The sequence below is a fragment of the Bombyx mandarina genome, chromosome 18 (assembly GCF_030267445.1).
Source record: "Bombyx mandarina strain Sakado chromosome 18, ASM3026744v2".
NCBI lineage: Eukaryota > Metazoa > Arthropoda > Insecta > Lepidoptera > Bombycidae > Bombyx > Bombyx mandarina.
The window spans coordinates 8,395,952-8,421,492 of record NC_143224.1 but is presented as its reverse complement, the minus strand read 5'-3'; the positions used below and the strand labels follow the sequence as shown (position 1 = coordinate 8,421,492).

General features: G+C 38.6%; 1 protein-coding gene across 1 annotated transcript; it reads left to right on the top strand.

The window, feature by feature from the left end:
• Positions 1–20,035: 20,035 nt before the first annotated feature.
• On the top strand, positions 20,036–24,351 carry LOC114246500 (collagenase). The gene is made up of 5 exons (XM_028179039.2): positions 20,036–20,437; positions 20,960–21,227; positions 21,613–21,711; positions 23,037–23,230; positions 24,182–24,351. Exons 1-5 carry the CDS (start codon positions 20,216–20,218, stop codon positions 24,281–24,283), a joined length of 885 nt encoding a protein of 294 aa, XP_028034840.2. The 5' UTR covers positions 20,036–20,215; the 3' UTR covers positions 24,284–24,351.
• Positions 24,352–25,541: the final 1,190 nt, after the last annotated feature.

Here is a 25,541-nt window from a genome sequence, read left to right as displayed (position 1 = left end):
AAATCTCATTTTAAGCAAATTGAACGGAAAACAGTGTTATTTTCTTAGACATAGGTCACTGAACGCGTCAGAACCACACGTAAAATAATCTCGCTCTCATATTTTTATTCACAATTTACCCTTGATGCTCTATACGCTTATTGAGAGTAACCGAAATACTGCCAACATTTTTTTAGGGATTTGCGGCTGGACGGTCACTTATTCAATTAATCATCCGGTCCAAAGCGTTGTTATTGGAATAAGAAAAAAGGTCTTTTTAAGACAAAATAATACTGTCCACACTAAATCGGGACAGAAGTATTATACAATATTGCTTCGTACAAGCTTAAGTAAACATATCAATGAACGTCAATTGTAAAAAAAGTTTTTAAAATTTAATGTAAGATAAATAAAAGTGAACCTAGTAATATTATGAAACATCAAAACTTGCGTGAACTGTAATACGAATAAAGTTACACAATCGTTAATTCGAAACTACATTGTAAAGTTATCCAAATACTCCAATTTAATTGACTAGCAACGTATTACATTGATTTACGGCCCTTTAAAATAAGTTTCTCCCCGAGAGGGGTTGGTCCGCTTCCGACTAATTTAAATCCTAACTTTTAGTTAAACTTCACCATATCTTTGGCAACAGAGCTTTAGATTACGAAACGATTGAAGTAGGTCTAAAAATGAGTTGTTTTTTTTTTAAATTACTTTGATGGGGGACGAGCTCACGGCCCATCTGGTGTTTAGTGGTTACTGGGGCCCATAGACACGGCCACCCCCCTTGAGATATGAGTTCTAAGTCTCAGTTTTGAATACAACGGCTACCCCATCCTTCAATCCGAAACGCCGAACTGCTACACGGCAGAAATAGGCAGGGTGATGGTACCTACCCGCGCGGACTCACAAGAGGTCTTACCACCAGTCAAACTTGAGAAAGCGTAGTAAATATAAACTTAATAAGTAAACATTAAAGCATTTTTCAATGGAGATAATTATATAAAATAGTATGTATCTACAGGGCTAAGCTATTTAACTCCGAATAATGTACTAACCGGTTGATATGTAATACAATAAATATGAAAATAAAAATGAAAAATATGTAAACATATTGTACGTATTTTTAATCTTATATAGCTGATACAACGCGTGCACGTGAGCTTCGATGAAAGGACAGGATATTACGCTTCATGGAGAAATTATAGAACTTCATGGATGCTCAGTACTTCTATCTATTTTATAGTCATCGGACTGGATTTTATCTGTAAAATCCTATGACCTTTGGCAATATTTTTCCATTTTAATTCGACTCCAATACATTCTATGTTCTTTTGAAGATAACAAAGTAAGAAGGAACATAACTCAAGGGGTTGTGTAACACTTCTCGGTCCAACATTTAATAACACCAAGTTTATATAGCGTTGAATGATCAAAACGTTTAATGTTTCCATGGTATTTACTCTATTAATGAAATTCTAGCCTCATTAACATTTAATTGAATGAAAATATTATTTGAAATTTAACTAAAAGTCTACGGCACGGCGGCTACTCAGCGTCAAGCCGGATTTATAAGGAGCCTTCGGGCCTCGGTCTCAGTGTTAACGGTAGCGGCTTGGCTCTGCCCCTGGCATTGCTGACATCCATGAGCGTCGGTAGCCACTCACCATCAGGGGAGGGGGTATATTCATCTGCCTATATGGCAATAAGAAAAAAGAAAAAACCTACTCTTGGGCATACTGTTGCTCCCCTGTAGGTGGCGGCTTCCCCCCAGTGAAGCTAAAGGGACGACCTGAGGGGGTGGAGGCCGCGCGGCGCGCTACCAGCACTCGAGAACACGCTGCCAAGGAGAAATAAAGATAGCAAAGGGTTGGCGGTGTATCGCGGCCCGACTCGGCAGGCTGGTTCTGGTCCAGCGGAGTGTTTCGGGACACCAGCGGCACCGTCTAGGCACACGTTTCATACATGGCTGACGCTTCAGACCTTCGATTCGTCTCGAAGGCTCCGTCGGCCGAGCATCCTCGAGGCGAACTGTGCTGTCTGGTTGTAATTTTGACCGCAGTAACCCCCTACCTCATCCGGTTTCTGACCTCGGAGGGGATCGGACACTTGGGCGAAGAGTGCAAGGGAGTCGTTTAGTGGGTAGGATCCTGAAAAAAACCCTTTGGTCCGCGGTTCGCAGTCGCGTACCAGTTCCACATCCCGCGCGCCATCCAGGCGCAGGGACATCGGAGGAGGTTCGGCCCCGAAAAAAATATTACACAAAATGTGTTTTGATATCATCATCATCATCACCAGCCACGTTACATTTGGTGTTGCGTTTTCATAGTAACAAATATCAACTCGACATTTGTTTATATACTTAGGACTATAATTGCTAGTCAGATCGCTGCTGCCCTGATTAACTAAAGGTAAGATAATGAAAATCCATGCTTTGCAGATTTCAAGACAGAACAACAGTTAATGTAATTCAATCGAACTCATATCTCACGGTGACGTGCAATTATAGTGTTCACGATTTCCGGTTATAAGTTATATCAGGCCTTCTCCTCATCTCATGGCAATATCATTTACTGCTAATCCATGAAAAACATACAAGAAATTACTGTTATTTGCTTACTTTAACAAGAAGAATCATTATTGGGGAAACGAATATATAAATTTCCCGTGTGATCACTTCAACGTAAGTTGCAGCAACACTTATCTGATGAGAGCGCACTTCGCTCCGAACCTGACCCAAATAAAACATGGCGCTATCTCGACGTCAGCGGCTTGGATTTGTTGGCGGTATAAAGAATTTAGTGTTCACCCCTGTCCGCCGCGACCTTACTGCGTGAACCACCGCTAAGAAACTTCGAGTGGTGCAAACGTATACTGATTGAACAGTATGTCGTTTTTTGTGATTGCAAAAATATGAATTGTATATTTTTGAAAAACCACAATCCGCCGTAACACGGTCACAGACTAAAACTAACTTATTATAAATATGTAAATAGCATTTATTTGTATATTTCTAACAAAAATCATAGGTTTCAAAATCATAGTGAATAAAGTATTTTGTTGTTATTTTTGGTATATTTTCCTTTTAAAGAAAAAATGGAAGCATTTGTAATATCTATTGCTTAAATTTCTATAGACAATAAGCTGAATTTATATGAAAAAAAAAACCGTATAAATTTCGAAAACTTTATGTTATTTTAAGTTTCGCGTTGTCAGAAAGTTTTGTCATAAGCAGGGAGTTTTTGTTTTTTACTAATCTATAATATCAGCTTAGTATACTATGTACACTTTATTTTAGTGTCTTTGTCGTATCCAAGTGAAATACGTAATAATAAAATTGAGAATAAATATTCCTCTATGGAATTTCATCTACAGTATATTTTCATAGCTCTTACTTTGCGCCGAGCCTAATCCAAACACGCCACAGTGTATGCCGCTATGTTTACAACGTCCGAGTGCGAACATTTAGCAGTCTCGCTCTAGGTACAACGTGCGACAACAACTTTTTGCCCGCTTTTGTTGGAACACCTGAAAAACGTGGAAAAAAAATTTGGAGGTAAACAAAACAGATTGATTCAGAAACCTCAATTGATTTTCTGTCAACATCAGCCCACAGTCGTCCACTGCTGGACAAAATGGACAAGAGCCTCTCTCAATCCAAACTACTGAGCCCGGTCTTCGGCTATCCTCATCCACTTCTTGCCGACCACCGTTCGGAGGTCATCGCACCACCTAACCAGGGGGCGTCCCACGTTGAGAACCCGTCTCTTCCAGCGATCGTCACTTCTACGACATGTCCGGCCCACTGGCCAGCCCGCTGCCACTTCAGCTTGCTAACTCTTTAAGCTATGTCGATGACTTTAGTTCTCTGTCGCATTTCGATTGTTTTTACCATTAACTAATCTATTCTAATAGCTTTATTATTGTTCTGTTAGTTTTATAGAGAAAAGAACGCAAAGGTGTTCGGTCCTATTTATGTTCCATCATTTTAAATTTGAGGTCGTCGTGGCCTAACGGATAAGACGTCCGGTGCATTCGTGTTGAAGCGATGCACCGGGTACCAATTTTTCTAATGAAATACGTACTCAACAAATGTTCACGATTGACTTCCACAGTGAAGGAATAACATCGTGTAATAAAAATGAAACCCGCAAAATTATAATTTGCGTAATTACTGGTGGTAGGACCTCTTGTGAGTCCGCACGGGTAAGTACCACCGCCCCGCCTATTTCTGCCGTGAAGCAGTAATGCGTTACGGTTTGAAGGGTGGGGCAGCCGTTGTGACTATACTGAGACCTTAGAACTATATCTCAAGGTGTGTGGCGCATTTACGTTGTAGATGTCTATGGGCTCCAGTAACCACTTAACATCAGGTGGGCTGTGAGCTCGTCCACACAGCTAAGCAATAAAAAAAAAATAAAAAAAAATTAAATTATCATAATTATTGTAAGTCGACTTGCACCTTCTTCTTCTTGAATAGGGGAAACAAGATGAAAACAGTAAACGGCAAAGTATTGTTGGAAGAATCACCTAAATAACGCTAGTGAATTGTGCTGGATTGAATTGTGTTTTTAAAATCTTTCCATTTGCTACTACAGCGCCACCTCAGCGGACACTTTTTAATATACTGAGATGGTTTTCCTTAATTCGACCCTCCATATGCAGTTCGAAGTTCTAATTTTATTTTATATTCTTTATTAATAAAGAGTGACTACCCTCCCGAAGTAATTAAATATACTAGACTTATCGAAGAAAGAAGGTTTGTAACCATTCCATTATGGACAGATTATACTGACGAAATTTTTTTTGAATCATCTGTATTGTTCTATTTACTGTGTCCAGGGTCCAGTAATTCACTGTCGTCATGACATGCAAGCTCCACTGCTGGCTGAGTAATCACATTTCGTGTCATCCTTTTGTTGCGACGTCGGGTACACAGGACACAAAAACTTTGTGATTTAGACACGATCATATGCGAAATATTACGTTCGGGTTGCGATACACGAAAAATAAAATGTCACATCGTTATCGAAACCGTACAAAACATTAATGTGCAAAACGGAGCCAAGTTCTTAACGTTCGCGTCGTTGATAAACAATTTAGATATAAGTTATGGCCGCTTTGGTGATTTAAATCATTCACAACGTTAATGTCATTTGTAATTGTGTTAAAATTTTGAAACTTAAATCTATGGGTATGTTTCCGATGTATGGTTACATAATTTTGTACTCAAGAGCGAATTAACCCATAGACACAGCCCACTGAGTTTCTCGCCGGATCTTCTCAGTGGGTCGCGTTTCCGATCCGGTGATAGATTCTGCGAAGCACTGCTCTTGCGAGGGCCAGTGTTAGCAACACTCCGGTTTGAACCCCGTGAGCTCACCTACACGTTAGGGTGAAGCTGAAATAGCCTCTCAAAGATATGAGGATAAGTAGAAAAAAAAAGTACTCAAGAGCAGATGCAGAATAAAAAGAAAACAATATTGGACCGGAATGAATTTAGAGGCAGGTGTGTTCACTGTAATAATCAAAAGTTTTGATATGGTGCAATAGCGGTGGAAAGAAGCGAATTAAATTTTTTAAATTTCTAAATGCGCACAGAAATGTGAACTCGATGGCGATGAGTTCCAAATTTGAAATTATATTTTTTTGTGATCAATTTTTGTAATTTCGAGAAGGAAGAAGAAACCTTCGAGAAGGATTTATTCGATCTCAAGAACATGGCGTCGGCATGTAAATTCTAAATTCAAAACTGTGTTGATAATTTGATAATAAATAAACGCGTATTAAACATGAATAGCATTAACACCACTAAGGTCTCTTTCAATATCTGGGCGACCACGTCTAATTTATTTCCAAATTTCATAAGGTAGGTGAAATCACTTAAAAAAATGCTCTTTTTATATAAAGAATATAAAGTAGATAGCTATAATTCTGACCGAAATCTGAACCGACTTTGACTGATCATCTTAGAGATCAGCTGTACAAAAAAAAACTTATCTAAATATAAAAATTTAATCAAGAGTCCCCAGCAGCGTCCGTATTACACTAAAAAATATTTACAATTTATAAGAATTACTCGCTTAAAGATATAATTTATATTTAAAAAGTTTCTAACTTAGTCATTTCTGTATGACAATTTTGTTTTTAACTTTTTTTGACAATAATAAATTGTCAAAAATCCTATTTTATGGTATGATAAATTAAAAATAAGAACTAATAAATTTCTCACTAAATTTCTCGCCGGATCTTCACAGTGGGTCGCAATTGCCATCCGGTGGTAGATTCTGTTAAGCATCGCTCTAGCTATGGCTTGTGCTAGCAAAGTCTCAAGTTGAACCTCATGAGCTCAACCAGCCAGAACGAAGCTGGAATAGCCACTTAGACTACCAGTGAATAGACAGGGTAAAAAATTCATATTATGCATCTAATATTGAAGCAAATAAACTATTGACTATTGTTCTCCTAAATACTCAAATAGTTGTTAACCGATGGCAGGTTTGGTTATGCAGTTAATCAGGCTTTAGACTCATTGACTTTGCTTTCCATTACTAAATTTCGATATATTGAATAGGTATGATGATACATTATCTTTATCTCTATATATAAAAATGAATTGCTGTTCGTTAGTCTCGCTAAAACTCGAGAACGGCTGAACCGATTTGGCTAATTTTGGTCTTGAATTATTTGTGGAAGTCCAGAGAAGGTTTAAAAGGTAGATAAATATGAAAATGCTCGGAATTAAATAAAAATAACTATTTTGTTTTTCCTTTGATGTGTCCCCCGTCGGACGGATTCCTTTTGTTTGTTTTAAGTTTATTTTAAACAAAAGTTTAGTATTTATCGATTAAGGCACTACGAAGTCTGCCGGGTCTACTAGTTACAAATAAAAAAACTCCATATGTATACGCCAAACAAATCAATTTAGAAAGTACGCATCGAGGAAATAGTTCTGATATCACAAACTTGGATTATCGCCAGTGGCCTGACATAGATTTGTTACAAGAGTGGAAAATTCAGTGTTCACTCGCGTTAAGTCTCGCTAGTGGAATAGCAACATGAATGGAGTTGTGTTACACTTTAAAATTTTAGGCAAAATATTTTACTGTCCACCCGTACCTTTATCAACTTTAATTGCCCGTGTAGGCAGACGAGCATACGGCCCACCTCATGGTAAGTGATTACCGTCGCCCATGGACGTCAGCAATGCCAGGGGCTGAGCTAAACCGCTACTTACCGTTAAGTACACTCCACAAGCCTCGTTTGACGAAGGACATGTCAAAGCTCATTCCAAAGCCAGCATAAGAACAATTATCACTTCTTGCTAGTAAGTAAGGGTGGCTTACTTAAGAGTAGCTTGCTAGTAGGCAATAGTAATATAAATTATCACATGTCTATGACATGACCGATATATTTATTTTATATAAATTATATAGAGTTTAAATTCAGGTTTATTGTTTTCTTTTTATGATTTCCGAACTTTCCAGTACTGTGATGTTCGTGGTCGCAGATGGATTAAAATTGTTATTCGTCGATGTTTGAATAATGTGCCATCTAAATCACAACATTTCTGTTATATCGAAGGCCAAGTACAATATTAGGTCACCATGCCAGATTATATACTTTTAGAAAGGTTCTCGTAGCCAATTTTAATAAGATTATGATGAATAAAAAAAACATATTATAAAAAGTAGTTTCAACTCCGCGACCTTTTCCCATGCCAATATTCAGTGAAGGGATTACGCTGGGCGGAATCCGCAAAGAAAGCAGTGTTTATGGAAATAATGTTATGTTTATTTATTATAAATAAATAAAAAACGTTAGGCAAACAAAAGCAGTTTGAATTATTTCAGTATGTTTTATCATAGGATTCTACAGTTTTATTTTGAACTATACTTTAAACAAATTGAACGCTACCTTACCATTAAACGTAGCCCACGGACCTAACCCACGGAGTTTCTCGCCGGATCCTCTCAGTGAGTCCCGATTCCGATACGGTAGCAGCGTATCAGTCATGCTAACAGTCTCTTAGGCTGAGCCCCATGAACTCGCCTACTAGTTAAGTGAAACCATAGATAGCCACATGAGGCATAGTTGTTGCAAAGTACGACTGCGCGCCGCCCTTAGTTGTGTGAGTGACCAATCTGTATACGCGTCAATGTTGTATATGTAACAAATTTTCCGGTCAGCGTTCTCGTCGAACCCGTCGCTTGCGACGAAGGTCTCGACGAGCGAATTAACCCATAGACACAGCCCAATGAGTTTCTCGCCAGATCTTCTCAGTGGGTCGCGTTTCCGATCCAGTGGTAGATTCTGCGAAGCACTGGTCTTGCTAGGGTCAGTGTTAGCAACTCTCCGGTTTGAGCCCCGTGAGCTCACCTACAAACGTTAGGATGAAGCTGAAATAGCCTCTCAAGGCTATCAGGATAAGAAGGAAAAAAAACCGCTCCATCGGGCACACACACTAACGAAAATGTGCATTTACGATTACAACTACAAATAAAGGCCACACGCGCTCGTACTTAGCAACAACTATAATTAGGTATAAAAGTATGTTAAACGTTGTTAAAGTATGTAACATTCGTATTAATGCATTGGGAATATCGAAGATTTCCTAGAAATTAGAAACTTAAATAATTTAGTAGTTATAAATACCTTAAAAATAATTAAATTGATTTACACACAAACGTTCTAGATGCAACGACTCCAAACTAGATTTTTTTTCCGATGCTATTGGTCCTGGAACATTAATTAAAAGCAATTAAAGTCAGAACTTTTGTTTTGCGTTTTGCATTGAGGACGTTAAATATGTCAAAAATACCCTTTAGATTACAACAAAAATTGTAGAATCGTGAAAAATACACTTTAAAAAATAACGATATCAATAACATATAGCATCGTCTTTGTTTGTAATTGAATTCAAAATACAACACGAACAAGATCGAAATTATATGTATATAGCTACTTTATATGAATCCAATATTAGTTTATCACGACACCCCAATTTGAATGTGTCATAATTAAAAAATAAATCTTTAAAAAAATCTCAACGGTACTTTAACGGTCGACGTGAACGCGAAAGGACATAATTTTTGCTTTAAAAAGGGGTAAAAAGCCTTTATAATACACGGAAAGGGTCATTACACGGCTGTTGAGTTCACAGCACACGTGCAAAAACAACCTCTTAATGTGTGTACAGGCCTTAAACCTAGACATTTATGTATCCACTAAGCAAGAGTTATATAAGTAACCACTGTGACTCTTGAATTTGCCTTACAAACGGTTCGCGGTATTTTTGAACACGTTTTTCAAGTACACCTTGTTGTCGGTTTGTTAATATACCTTGAATTAACTTCGCGATGAGCCGGAGATTCCAGAAGTTTATGTCATAAAACAGACAATGAAATGCAATGTTAACTAACGAATTTTACACATGTGTGTAAAATGTGTATATCTATTTTTTATATGTATAAAAAATAGATAATTTTTTATTAACACTTTTTTAAAGTAGACGATTTGTAATTATCCGGTCTTTAAGTCATAATAACTATTCATTCTAATATACGTGCTGATAGAACGAGTAACAAGGGTGAGACAGTATAAATGAGACTACAACCTCATGTCGTTATGATGTTTATTGGGTCCAATAATCGCTTAAAATCAAGTAGCAAATTAAAAGTGTGTTAGCACTAACCTCACTGACAACAAATAAATATATTTAAGTTAGAGAATGACAGGTGACTTTGAACTGATTGAGTTTGACAGACGAGCTAACGAGTCGTCGACTCTAACTAATAAAACGCTACCCGAATACACATGAGGTCTAAAGACGAAGCAACTACGTTGTCTGAAAAGCTTGGTAAACGTCTTCTAATGCAAACGAGACTTCGACTCATAGTAAAGCAGCTTTTCACAATCTAGTCCAGAAAAGCTAACAATAGAGAAGAATGGAAGCTGGAAGAAGCTAGTGGTAGGCAGACGAGCATACGGCCCACTTGATAGTAAGTGGTCACCGTCGCTCATGGACGTCAGCAATGCCAGGGGCAGAGCCAAGCCACTGCCTACCAAATTCATTTTCATTTTCATTAGTGTATGTATGTAGGGGTCCCAAACGATGGTCGGACCAAATAGCGGAGGAACTGGGGATACCTGTCAGCGACGCACTCCACCGGGCTGCAGAGCGGGATCGATGGAGAGAGTTGGTTGACGAAATCGGACGGAGTCACGATCCTCAGCAGTGAGGGACCGATCGAAGAGAGAGAGAGAGAGAGAGAGAGATGTACCCGATGGAGCGGTCAGTAGCTCCATACACCTAGCCTACATTGACGCGTATACAGATTGGTCACTCACACAACTAAAGGTGGCGCGCATACGTGCTTTGCAGCAACGATAGCTTCATTTAATCAAACTAAAGCCGCCCGAATTTGTAATAGTTGTTCTTTTTGTCTAACACTTTTTTAAAATGCCACAGTCGAAACAACTCCAAAATAAACATTCCGAACTAGCTGTACCACGTATGACTTACTGCAAATTGTATTTCTCAGTTACTTTACAGTGTAGTTTTTAAAAACGGAAACAGGAAATAAAGCTTTGTTTCGCAACGAAATTTACTTGGAACTTTGTGCGGGAGTTAAATTAATAGCCTAATAAATTTTGCGTGCTAATCTTTACCGTTTTATTCACTGAGGGGTTCAGTGGTTTTAGCAGATGTTGAATATCAGTCGTGTCGAATTGTTCCGGTTTGAATGGTATGATACTTAGGCAGTAATTATGCAATGCATCTTACTATAACCGCAAATTTTAAGATGATGCAGTGGTAACTTTCTTTTCTCGCTATATTTGACTAATGGCAGTAATGACTAAGAATTTGGTGGTCTGGCGTTATCATGACGAGAATGTTAATGAATCTCATCAGTTGTTGAATCGACGGCTATGTACCCTGCGGTAAAGCTCATAATGAACCAATACCAGCATATTGCAAGTTAATCCGGGCCTCACTATTCTCTGAGGAGCTTGACTGCCTTATTGCAGTTATCTTTTCTGCCCGTTCTTGTCGTAGGTAATAATAATAGGTAATAATACATTTTGTATCACAAGTGATCAATCTTTTCAAATAAAATTCCGTAATAAGACGCTTTAAGTTCGCTGAACAAGACGTTCAAAGATTCCTTTACATACGTATGTAGGACTTATCATAAAAGTATGTTAGACGATTGACAATTTCCACACGAGTGAGTGGCCATTGTCTTTGATCGACACACAAATTACTATACTTTTTTATTACCATTCTAACAAGCTATAAATTTACTTGAATAATTATATTGATGCTAAGCTTTGTTTGTAAGCTTTGCTCTTGATGATTTTAATGAAAATTAGTATTTGTAGTATTTTAAAAATAAAAGTGGCTCAGTGATAAATTGAATGCCACATCATTCGCTTTGTTTTCATCTTCAACACTCGAATAAGTTATATTGAAATCAAAATTTAATTAATTATTAAGTTCGGGTCTTTACCGGACCGCAGGGGTTCCGCATAGACTCATTTTGATTGCGGACGAGATAGGGCTAAGAACCGTGGGACCGGCCACACGACCTTAATCTAAGATTAAGTATCCCCAAAACACCAGTGAATGATTTTCATTAAATGTTATTACTCAAATTAACATTTGACCACGTAAATGAAAGAGAAAATGTAATTAAAGATTCTTTAACGGATTAATCTGATCTCGTCATGCTCTAAGAATTCATTTTACCAAAATTGATGTTTAAAAGGCTATAGTTTTTTCCGGATTACAGAGCCTTTCTGTGTACGAAAGGTCAAATTCGCAATTATATTAGATAGATGGTTGCCCTTCCCTTTAAATTGGAAGTCATGGGTTATTTAGAGGAAATTAACACCACGTTGCAGCAGTGGTACTAAAGTACTAACTGTACGGAGCTAATGATAGCGTTTGTCACATTTAAGATAAGGATATAAATTATGAGCGAAAAAAGTAATATCCAAAAAAGCCATGTGTGCATTTGACACACGGTAGGAAGGAAGAAAATTACTAATTATCTCGCAGACTTAACTTCTATCAATGGATTAGTTGATCTCTTTTTAATAAACTTCAAAAAATAAAGAGATTCTCACTTCAAAATAACTTTTATATTAAATGTGTATTTTTCATTCTCCGCCATATTCAAATCAATAACGATTTTTTTTTTGATTGCTCAGGTTCGGCTAGAATGTAATTCTGCTTCTATAATATTTGTGGGATATTCGTTTAAAAATCGAAATAAAAATAATCAAATCTATGACGCAAGGCGCAATATGTTTAGAAGAATTACTCTCAACTACTTTAGACTTCACATCTTATCTTCTGTTATATATTTGTAAAAAAAAACTTTTTTTTTTGTAAATTTTATAAAAAAAAAAATCCGTTAAAAAAAAATTTTTTTTTCTAGAGATGGACTGAACTCTCCGTCATTGAGAAAAAATACGACTTCAGTTTTATTCAATTCAAGAATATTGTGTAATAAAATAATTTGTGTAGAATAAAGGCTTTAAATGTTGTTTTCTTAATATTGTACAGAAAAGGCAATTAAGTATTTTATTAATGTTTAACCACTTTTAGAATATTCCATATCTACATCTCATTTAAAATACATTCACACTATCTCAAAGAAATTCCTCTTACAAAAAAATTCTACAAGAAGCAGTTCTTCTTACTGATTCTTATTGTTGTTGTTGTTTCTTATTATTATTAGCACACACAATAAAATCTCAATAAAAGTATAAATAAGGAGTATCCCCAGATTGAATATTTGCCAACACCTTTTGATAGGAGTAATTTTTTTTTGTGGAAGAATATTTATAATATGTTTACTACATGAAAATGAGGAGCCTATTTACATTTTTGAGTTTGGTTTTACTCCTTTTTTTCACAAAGACCCAGCCCAGAAATATACAATTCTCTTTATCATCAAACACACAACAAAAACACAATCTTAGTTACAATGCATAGGAAATCATTGTCATCATTGTTTTGTGAACACGTGAATAGAAATGGGAAGTATGAAGTATGAACTTAGAAGTGGGTCACGAAGGCGTCAGTGTGCTTTTTGAAGGGGAGGGTTCCGCCGCTGACTTGAGAACTGAGAAATGTGCGAGCTTGTAAACCTTGCTTTTTGTAGGTAAGTACTAAAATGAGCCATTTCAAAATACATTAGATGCCTATTTCATGCGATTTTAATACACGTTTATTAGCTTCAGGCGTATGTAAATAACGGACTCTTTGAACATGATTTTGACCCCCTTCAAAACGTCGGATTTACTCGAAATTTGGTATACTTATTAAGGACAGATTACCACGCTTTTTTAAAATAAAATCATTTTTTCTTACACTATATTTAATTCAAATTTATTAAAATTATATCCTACTAGCTGACCCGGCAGACTTCGTAGTGCCTCAATCGATAAATAAAAGACCTAAACTTTTGTATAAAATAAACTTAAAACAAACAAAAGGAATCCGTCCGGCGGGGGACACGTCAAAGAAAAAACAAACTGGTTATTTTTATTTAATTCCGAGCATTTTCATATTTATCGACCTTTTAAACCTTCTCTGGACTTCCACGAATAATTCAAGACCAAAATTAGCCAAATCGGTCCAGCCGTTCTCGAGTTTTAGCGAGACTAACGAACAGCAATTCATTTTTATATATAGACATTTTTATTTATATTTTCTATAAAAGCGTATTTTGTTAGTTTTTTTAAACTATTATTTATTTATAACAATTACTTGTAAAATAATTTTGCATCTGTAACGAAACGATAATCAATCAAATTAATTGAACATAAACTTACGGTGTTTTAAATGCCATGAAAAAAAAACACATTTACAAAAAATCTCTGACAATTTAAGATGAAAAAAATGATTCTGAGCTAGAATACATTACGAAAGCAATATCCCCGAGGAACATTTCCGGCAACAACACTATTTACCGTACACTATACCATATATGGCACTAAAAGCATCTGCACTTAGTGACCGAGATGCTTCATAACACACTCAAGTCAGTACGCATATTACTTATACACTATAATCATTAAACCAGTAATATGATTACGACATTAGTCAAACGATACTACGTTATACCATTGTTCTTTTACTGTTAAAACTGTGAAAACTTGCTCATTAACTTTGTGAGTTTTAGTTCCCCGCGATACGCCCCTCCCCCGCGAATTGCCCTCCGACAGCGTCCGACAATCTTGCTCTAGCGATAGACTTCTTTCAATCGATTAACTTTGAGCGCGTTAACGCTTTAGGTGACGCCATCCGCGCCGCCTCCACTGCACAGCACTTCATCGCCGTTGTGCAAGAATACGCCGACGTATACGCGTCGTTAAATACGTACGTCCTTCCCTCACTCCGCCGGTAATCAATGGCGTACAAAAGTAGGCTGAAACCCCTATCCGTAACGATAGGATTTTTTAACGCATACGGTCTCGCAAATCAACGTGATCAGGTTTGTGATTTTTTGCGTGACCATCAAATTGACATATTTTTAGTACAGGAGACTCTACTTAAGCCCGCGCGCCGCGACCCTAAAATCGCGAACTATAACATGGTTAGGAACGACAGGCTCTCTGCTCGTGGTGGTGGTACCGTCATCTACTACAGAAGAGCCTTGCACTGCATCCCGCTCGATCCCCCCGCGCTCGTTAACATCGAAGCATCAGTATGCCGAATCTCACTGACGGGACACGCGCCGATCGTTATCGCGTCCGTTTATCTTCCACCGGATAAGATCGTTCTAAGCAGTGATATCGAGGCGCTGCTCAGCATAGGAAGCTCTGTCATTCTGGCGGGCGACCTAAATTGTAAACACATCAGGTGGAACTCTCACACCACAACCCCTAATGGCAGGCGGCTCGACGCGTTAGTCGATGATCTCGCCTTCGACATCATCGCTCCGCTAACCCCGACTCACTACCCGTTAAATATCGCGCAGCGCCCGGATATACTCGACATAGCGTTATTAAAAAACGTAGCTCTGCACTTACACTCGATCGAAGTAGTTTCAGAGTTAGATTCAGACCACCGTCCCGTCGTTATGAAGCTCGGTCGCGCTCCCGATTCCGTTCCCGTCACGAGGACTGTGGTGGATTGGCACACGCTGGGCATCAGCCTGGCTGAATCTGATCCACCATCGCTCCCGTTTAGCCCGGACTCTACCCCGTCTCTTCAGGATACCGCTGAAGCCATAGACATCCTAACGTCACACATTACCTCGACATTAGATAGGTCATCGAAGCAAGTTGTAGCGGAGGACTTCCTTCACCGCTTCAAATTGCCCGACGATATTAGGGAACTCCTTAGAGCTAAGAACGCTTCGATCCGCGCCTACGATAGGTATCCTACCGTGGAAAATCGTACTCGAATGCGTGCCCTACAACGCGACGTAAAGTCTCGCATCGCCGAAGTCCGAGATGCCAGATGGTCTGATTTCTTAGAAGGACTCGCGCCCTCTCAAAGGTCTTACTACCGCTTAGCTCGTACTCTCAAATCGGATACGGTTGTAACTATGCCCCCCCTCGTAGGCCCCTCAGGTCGACTCGCGGCGTTTGATGATGACGAAAAAGCAGAGCTGCTGGCCGATACATTGCAAACCCAGTGCACGCCCAGCATTCAATCCGCGGACCCTGTTCATGTAGAATTAGTAGACAGTGAGGTAGAACGCAGAGCCTCCTTGCCACCCTCGGATGCGTTACCACCCGTCACCCCAATGGAAGTTAAAGACCTGATCAAAGACCTACGTCCTCGCAAGGCTCCCGGTTCCGACGGTATATCTAACCGCGTTATTAAACTTCTACCCATCCAACTCATCGTGATGTTGGCATCTATTTTCAATGCCGCTATGGCGAACTGTATCTTTCCCGCGGTGTGGAAAGAAGCGGACGTTATCGGCATACACAAACCCGGTAAACCAAAAAATCATCCGACGAGTTACCGTCCGATTAGCCTCCTCATGTCTCTGGGCAAACTGTATGAGCGTCTGCTCTACAAACGCCTCAGAGACTTCGTCTCATCAAAGGGCATTCTCATCGATGAACAATTCGGATTCCGTGAAAATCACTCATGCGTACAACAGGTGCACCGCCTCACGGAGCACATTCTTGTAGGACTTAACCGACCAAAACCGATCTACACGGGAGCCCTCTTCTTAGATGTCGCAAAAGCGTTCGACAAAGTCTGGCACAACGGTTTGATTTTCAAACTTTTCAACATGGGCGTACCGGACAGTCTCGTGCTCATCATACGGGACTTCCTGTCTAACCGCTCTTTTCGATATCGAGTAGAGGGAACCCGCTCCTCCCCGCGACCACTCACGGCTGGAGTCCCGCAAGGCTCCGTTCTCTCTCCGCTCCTATTTAGTTTATTTATTAACGATATTCCCCGGTCGCCACCGACCCAGCTAGCCTTATTCGCTGACGACACATCCGTTTACTACTCAAGTAGAAACAAGTCCCTAATCGCGAGTAAGCTCCAGAGTGCAGCGTTAGCCCTCGGACAGTGGTTCCGAAAATGGCGCATAGACATCAACCCAGCGAAAAGCACAGCAGTGTTATTTCAAAGGGGAAACTCACCGCTTATTTCCTCCCGCATTAGGAGGAGAAATATTACACCCCCGATCACCCTCTTCGGCCAACCTATACCCTGGGCTAGGAAGGTCAAGTACCTGGGAGTCACCCTGGATGCATCCATGACATTCCGCCCGCATATAAAAACAGTCCGCGATCGTGCCGCATTTATTCTCGGCAGACTCTATCCCATGATCTGTAAGCGGAGTAAAATGTCCCTTCGGAACAAGGTGACACTTTACAAAACTTGCATAAGGCCCGTCATGACTTACGCGAGTGTGGTGTTCGCTCACGCGGCCCGCACACACATAGACACCCTCCAATCCCTACAATCCCGCTTTTGCAGGTTAGCCGTCGGGGCTCCGTGGTTCGTGAGGAACGTCGACCTACACGACGACCTGGGCCTCGAATCGATCCGCAAACACATGAAGTCAGTGTCGGAACGTTACTTCGATAAGGCTATGCGTCATGATAATCGCCTTATCGTTGCCGCCGCTGACTACTCCCCGAATCCTGATCACGCAGGAGCAAGTCACCGTCGTCGCCCTAGACACGTCCTTACGGATCCATCAGATCCTATAACTCTTGCATTAGATACCTTCAGCTCTAACACTAGGAGCAGGCTGAGGAACCCCGGTAACCGTACTCGTCGAACTCGACAAAGAGGTCGACGTGCAGCCTAACCCATGCATCAGCCCGCTGAGTTTCTCGCCGGATCTTCTCAGTGGGTCGCGATTCCGATCCGGTAGTAGATTCATTCGCGAAGCAACTGCTCTTGAGTTGTTAGGTCTCCTTCGGAGGCGCTTGGGCAGTTGTTAGCAAATCCCACCTCTCCTGGCTGAGCCTTTGCTCGCCCACCTGTCCTGGTGAAGCTGGAAAGGCCTCCGGGCCACCAGTAATCTCTCAATCATAAAAAAATAAAAAAAAAAAAAAAAAGAGTTTTAGTTATGCGCCGTACAGGATTACTTTGAATAGATCACTAAAGAAATAAGACTGCCCATTGTTACACATTTGATAGTTATATTACTATTATACTAATATATTATTATTACACGAAATTCATAGTGGAAGTGCTATGAACATGTGCTATGTATCTTATTTGTCAAAAATGTCGACACATGCGTGATTTGAATTCCTGACTGGCGATGCTCGACGTTTGCGAGTCCACCAACTGACAGAAGGAGGCGGCCGAATGGCAAACGTAGAGCTCTTGTTCCCTCTAGGTGTCATGCCATCGCCACCGAGCCAGGTGCCGAAAAGAAGGCCTTCGTCCAGCTTCGGTCCCAGTTAGGGAGCAGTCTCCACCCGGTGATGATCACAAGGCGACTTGAGGAGATCGGAGTTACGCTTCGGCGGGAGTGGGATCCGCGTCACCGCATGTACTGAGGAAATGCACCCCGGCCGTAGGAGTGCCACGTTCCGACCTGTCAGGCAGGTTCTAACCTAGCGGGATACCCCGAAACATCAGCGCAAAGCCCGGACGGCCTGACGGGCTACCGTACCATTGATGCTGGTGTCGTTGGTCGTTGACGACGCCTTGATTGGGCATCCTAACGATGGGATTAGGTTAACCGAGGGAATCACCGTACTCTGCAAGGATTCTGACCTCAGACGGAGATCGCACGTCATGTGAGAGAATACAATGGGAATCATTTGGTAAGAAGGACCCTAAAAACGCCTTAGGTAAGCGGTCTGCCCCCAATATCTGCAGATCATCCAGTCTCAAAAACACGCGCGCGTCCCCTACACCTCGACACCTCGTACGAAGATTGGCCCACTGCCAGCAAAAAAGGCGTTATTTGAATACCGTACATAATTAAATAAGATTGTACCGGGCGTCTTATTTTTTAGACCATGACAACATGGAATCTAGTATGTAGAAGCGTAGTGAGTGGATGCCTTCAGATTATATTGAGGCGTAACGAAATATTAACTAACGAAAACATCATCATATTTATTATGTTAGTTTAGTAAACATATTTTCTTTTCAATTATCTTTAGGCTAGTTTAGAAGTCTCGTGTCAACTTTAAATACGTTATTTCAACGCCCTATACATTTTGTACTTATACGTATTATGTATTTTATTTATTTTTATTTTATTGCTTAGATGGGTGGACGAGCTCACAGCCCACTTGGTGTTAAGTGGTTACTGGAGCCCATGGACATCTACAACGTAAATGCGCCACCCACCTTGAGATATAAGTTCTAAGATCTCAGTATAGTTACAACGGTTGCCCCACCCTTCAAACCGAAACGCATTACTGCTTCACGGCAGAAATAGGCAGGGCGGTGGTACCTACCCGCGCGGACTCACAAAAGGTCCTACCACCAGTAAAAAACCAGTATACAGAGTAACATTTACCAAGAGTATGAAATTTTTTCTCTTCAGAAATTTCTCTACTGATGACAATAAAAAATATATCTAGCATAACTATAAAAACATATCCGGGTTTGCACAAATATTCGATAACGTTGGCACTGAAATTTGACGTTTCCTAGATACGTTCGTTCTTACATAAACGTCAATTTCTATCTATTTGGTCAAATCTAAATCATTTAAACACGTGTCTACTATAATATTTCATATCCGGGCTCGGTACTCGGCTGTAGTCGATATGTTCGATAAAGATATTTGATATTCGGAGTATAGGTGAGATTGTTCTAGTCTCGTATACTTCCGACACTTACACCAGTTATAATTGTACAATAGGCGGTCATATCGCTAATAACGATGTCTTCAAAACAACCGGTTTTTTTAGAAAAAAATCTAGAAAAGAGTAATTGTGAAGAAAAATAACATCACGTACATATATAATTATATCACGTACATACCAATATACTTACATAATTAGATTCGCATAATTAAAGTGATATATAGGATGTCCCAGAAAGAATGGATAATCCTGAAACACCTAATAATAGTAGAGCTATTCAGGACTCGAAATAAAAAATAAAAAAAAAAATCTTAGGTTGTACCCAAATTAAAAACACAGAAAAAATACCAAATTCCATGATTAAAATTTAGGTTCAGATTAACTTTTGTAAAAAATTACACTAGTTACTCATATGATTTCCTGCATATTCCTATAGTCCATGTAGAATATTGTAACACCAAAAAACATATGGATTTCATTTATTTGTAGCTGTTTTATATTCCAGAAACGCACCGCAGTATTGAAAATATCAACTTTTTTTTATTAAATACGTAATATGGTAATTTGGTACCTGGGATTTTTTTTTTATTTTGTGTCCCCAATAACTCTACTATGAAGTGTTTCAGGATTATCCATTCTTTCTGGGACACCATGTATATTGTTAAAAAAAAATAGTTTTACGATAGGTACTTAATGTATTTACTTGATCTATAATTTTTTTGTTTGGAACATATATTTGGAACATACATCTATGTTCTCAATTTTAATAACGTTAGTTACAACTAATTGAAGATTTTGATAAGTCTTACATTGGACACGTGCCTTCGATTCAGGATTATTTAGAGGTTAGCGATAACAGGATTGTTAATCTTATAGATACGCTTATCAGTTTCATTAATTACCTTATTTAAAAGCTGTTGCCAGTGGCCAACGTTTTATTTGAGAAGTCATGATGTTTATGTTGAAAGGGTTAGGTTTTTTCGTTGTAGCGCTGACTTTAACAAAAGCCTCAGAAAGAACAGCACTCTCAGAACTTGGTATTTATAACTATCATGACCGAATAGGAATCCCAGAGGCTAAAAAGATTTGGTATGGTGAAAGAGAATTAATTCGTTCCGGACAACGCATTGCAGGAGGTTCGACTACCACTATCTTCTCAGTACCCTACCAAGTAAGTGTCATTCTAAGCCTCAAAATTTCTCAGAATATCGAATATATATATTTTTTTTTTATTGCTTAGATGAGTGGACGAGCTCACAGCCCACCTGGTGTTAACTGGTAACTGGAGCCCATAGACATCCACAACGTAAATGCGCCACGCACCTTGAGATATAAGTTCTAAGATCTCAGTATAGTTACAACGGCTGCCCCACCCTTCAAACCGAAACGCATTACTGCTTCACGGCTGAAATAGGCAGGGAGGTGGTACCTACCCGTGCGGACTCACAAGAGGTCCTACCACCAGTAATTACGCAATTTATAATTTTGCGGGTTTGATTTTTATTACACGATGTTATTCCTTCACCGTGGAAGTTAATCGTGAACATTTGTTAAGTACGTATTTCATCAGAAAAATTGGTACCCGCCTGCGGGATTCGAACACCGGTGCATCGCTACATACGAATGCACCGGACTTCTTATCCTTTAGGCCACGACGACTTCAAACTTTAACTTGAAACTTTAAACATCTTAGGCAGGATTAATTCTTACTATAAGTGCCATTCGCAACTCGGTATGTGGTGGTACCGTCATTTCGGATACGCGAATCTTGACAGCTGCCCATTGCCAAAACGATGGCAACAACATTGTGGCTTCCATCACCGCAGTTCTTGGCTCCAATATGCTATTCACTGGCGGCACTAGACTCACCGCAACTGGAGTTGCTCTACACCCAGGATACAACCCGTGGATTGTAGCAAATGATATCGCTATCATACTTGTACCAAGAATTTCTTTTTCAAGTAAGTACACCTATGCTATTTTCGTTTTAGAGTCGCGTTGAGTATCTGGAGACGTCACTAACCAAAGACGGATTTGTTGTCTTAAATGTAATTATTAAATAGATTTGCATTGTATGGTATATCGATCTATCGCTAAAATAAAATTCAACAATGTTGCATGGAACACGTAGAAACAAGAATACGATATTGCTGGCATATTAGCAAGAAAACAGATACATAAATATTTTTGAACACGGGTTTGCAACCTCCGCGGGGAATGGCCATACACATGTTGTAGTTTCAATAGACCCATTACCTACAAATGTGACTAATAGCTCATTTGGCCGTCCACGCTAGTTCAATAATATGAATAAAATAACATTAGGATGTTTTGCTTATTTTCCAGCAATGATTCAAGCCGTCAATTTACCTTCAGGCAGTGAAATTAATGAAAGTTTTGAGGGACGCACAGCGGTTCTTTCTGGATTTGGAGTCACTAGTAATGGTTTGTATTTAAAACTAGCTTTTGAATGAAATTTCAGAAGCATTTCGGTAACAGCATAGCAAGGAAGAATCGGTTTGTTTTTAGACAAAACATGTACTCATATTTGTGTTTAGTTCTGTCTTACGCTTATACCGAAAACTATGATCACATTAGCTCGTATCTATCTCATTAAATCACTTACGAAAATGAGTCAGTCAAGGTATGTGGCAATCTAAAATGCTTCTACAAAATTCAACTACTTCCAATTCAATATATCCTCTGTTTCGAATACATATTTTACAGTTTAACCATACAAAATAATATCCAAATCAAATAGACAATCAGGTTTCATATGCTGTTAGTTATTTCTGTATGCAAAAACGCAATATTTGAATAACAGTGAGTAATACATTAGTTGAGCGTGTCCAACACATGATTAGGCCGTGAAAATAGATTATACAAAGGGTAATTTTTTTAGCTATTTTCTTTTTGGCAATTTTAATAGTTTTTATATTTACGACACGCGGTAACCGAAGAAAAAATAATATAACATATTAAAAACAGATCGCATAGTAAAATGTATTTTATATTATATATTGGATCAATGAATTTACAAATTAATGATTTTTGGCTCGTTATGAAGTTATTCTATAGATAAACGATAATTGAGTGCATAAAACAAAGGGAAATACATATCCGTGTATATTCTCTACGGGTTTACAGATATTAAATTCGCACTTCGTTAAATTCACACGAATTTTACTTGTTGATTTTCTGAACTACATCAAAACACGATTTTGAACGGCCGATAAGATCGTGTATTTTTAACTTGATCTCATGAATATGCACAATGTTCGTATTTCAAATAAATCGCTCTCAAAATTACTTTATTTTGGGTCAGCTATTAAAACAAATTATTCATAAATTTCTTCTAAAACGGATTTAATTAGGTTAATGGTTAATCAACCTTAAAATTCCTCTTCCGCTAGACGTTTAAATAAAAATTAAAAATATAAATTTTAGTACGTTTAAGTAAAAATATTTAAAACTCGTTTTTTTTTCTCGCGGCTGTTCAAACACTCACGAGTCGATTTCATAGTAATATCTAATTTCTGCCGCGAAGCAGACATCTACCGTGATTTGAAATGTAGGATAACCTTTATTTCAATTTTAATGAGAATTTGCCCTGATGCGGCATTCATGCTGTAATGCGAACCTGAATAACCATAAAATACTAATAATAAAATAAAAACTAAACAATAATGCAACTCATATACTAAGCTATGAGATAAAAAATTCATATTTTGATCAATACAGATGACAAATTTTCTGGTGTCTGATTCTAGGAGCTTCTGTAGGCCTTTTTCAAGCAATAAGTTCGGTCAACCTGCCCGTAATCAACAACGCAGAATGCATCAGATCTTACGGAAATGTTATTCAAGCCCATCACCTCTGTACCAGTGGCGCTAATAACAGGGGCGCCTGTCCAGGCGACACCGGTGGACCTCTGGTCGTGAATATCAACACTAGACGAGTTTTGGTGAGAAATATTTGTGACCCGCTAAACATTGTCAAGTACCACATTGTTCACTGTTCATTTAGTATTTATTCATCCATAGCGATCAATTCAAATGCATGACTTAATTATTTTGTCAATATTCACTTTAACTAAATGTAATGTGTATCTCAAATTTCTACACTATGAAAATTTCTACACTACAAGACTGCCAGAATACACAACACTGTCATAATAGTATTTATTATTGATACCATACGCATGCGCGGCTCCACACGCTTTTAATTGGTACTGTCAAAAGAATAAAAAACTGCATAAAAAAGGGTTGCTTGTATCACTGCTCCAAATATACAATTTTCACATTTAAAGTATTGGCATGAATCTAATGGTGGTTGGACTATGCATAAGGACATCAGTTGCTGCGATCCACGTGGATCTGTTACGGCCACACCAAAGCCTATACATATATCTTTATTCAAGGCCAAGTCCAGCGTAAACTCCCGTAAAACAGCGATCCCTGTCCAATTATATTCTTAACCGTTTCAGACCAGAGCATGTGCTCCAAGAATATTACTATCTTTTATTTAAGTTACTATATTTTATTGCATAAGGCGCAGTTTTTACACAGTAACGTACAAGAACTTGATCCACCTCATCACGGTAGTTGCAGACAGGATGATTTAGAAGGACCAACTATGGCATATGTTTTTCAGCTTACAGCGCTTCTTCTAGGTTCTTGTTAGAATCTTTAAGCTATTGCAACCCGAGAGTAGAGTACCCAGTTATTGACCGAACTCTGTCAGAAAAATAAGTTAATTAAGCAGATAGCAAAACAGCAATTCTGACAAAAAAATCTATATAACCCCCAAAAACTTTAACTAAAAGACGTTTCAAATTATTGTATCTAATGATTTAATACGTGAGGCATTTTATCTCCGGGTAATTTTAACTTAAGCGTCCAATCTTTTTTTCCAGATCGGCGTAAGTTCTTTCTTCGCAACATCAGGATGCACTAATGGTTTACCTTCTGGTTTTTCTAGAGTTTCGTCTTTCGTATCTTGGATCCATTCAATTTAGTAAAATTTGTTTGGAAAACGATGTATCTGAATTTTGCACATTTATCATTAAATTTTATTCAAGCGAAAGCGTCTTTTATTATTTATAAGGTCTTATTTTGTAATTCTGTGGTAATTGTCAAAATACATTACAAAATCTTTAAAAAAAAGCGGTGTTGAATTTTGAATAATAATTTAACTATTGTTAATTTAACATTAATTGAACACAACTATTGTTAATAGGATTAAGAATATTATAAAAGTGGAACGGATTAAAAATGAATTACGAGTATTATGTTAAAGACGCTATCAAAATATAGGTAACAAGAACATCTCAATATCTTTTTAATGCGTTGAAATTTTAACTAGCGTCGTCATAAACCGCAATATGCATTATATTATTTCAAAGCAATTTATATTTTAAAAAAATCATAGGCTGGAAAAGAAATAGGTTTTGATAAAATAATACATTCTTTACATTCTAATAATTCAATTCCAGTAATTGCGATAATCCAACATAATTTCGACTAAGAATTCGCGACAAAATCGCTCTTCAAAGGGTAAATCTATATTTAAGAGACCGAGAACTTCCCTTTTGTAATTACATTTTTATACGATGGTGGTGTAGGCCGCCCAATGCCTCATACAAATTGATTTATAATAAAAACATTAATAGACCGTTTGGGTCTTTCCTTCAAAATCTCTTTCGCAGTTAGTTTTTTTTTTTATTGCTTAGTTGGATGGACGAGCTAACAGCCCACCTGGTGTTAGGTGGTTACTGGAGCCCATAGACATCTACAACATAAATGCGCCACCCACCTTGAGATATAAGTTCTAAGGTCTCAGTATAGTTACAACGGCTGCCCCATCCTTCAAGCCGAATCGCATTACTGCTTCACGGCAGAAATAGGCGGGGTGGTAGTACCTACCCGTGCGGACTCACAATTCCTACCACCAGTTGAAAGAGATATCTTAATAATATATGTATGTTTAACTTTAATGTTTAAAGCAAACATTTTTGTACGTAGCAAGGAATATCCTTACGTGAACTGTCCTTTAAATAAATACTTTGTGGTAGGCAGCGGCTTGGCTCAGCTTTCGGGGATTGCTGACGTCCATGAACGTCAATAACCACTCACCATCAGGTCGTCTGGTTACAAGGGCTATTAAAAAAAATATTCAAAGTGTCAAACGAACTATACAAAATTTATAAATTTGTTTAATCTCTGGTAATAGGGCATTATGGATCCGCACAGGCTACGAACCAATTACGCTACAAC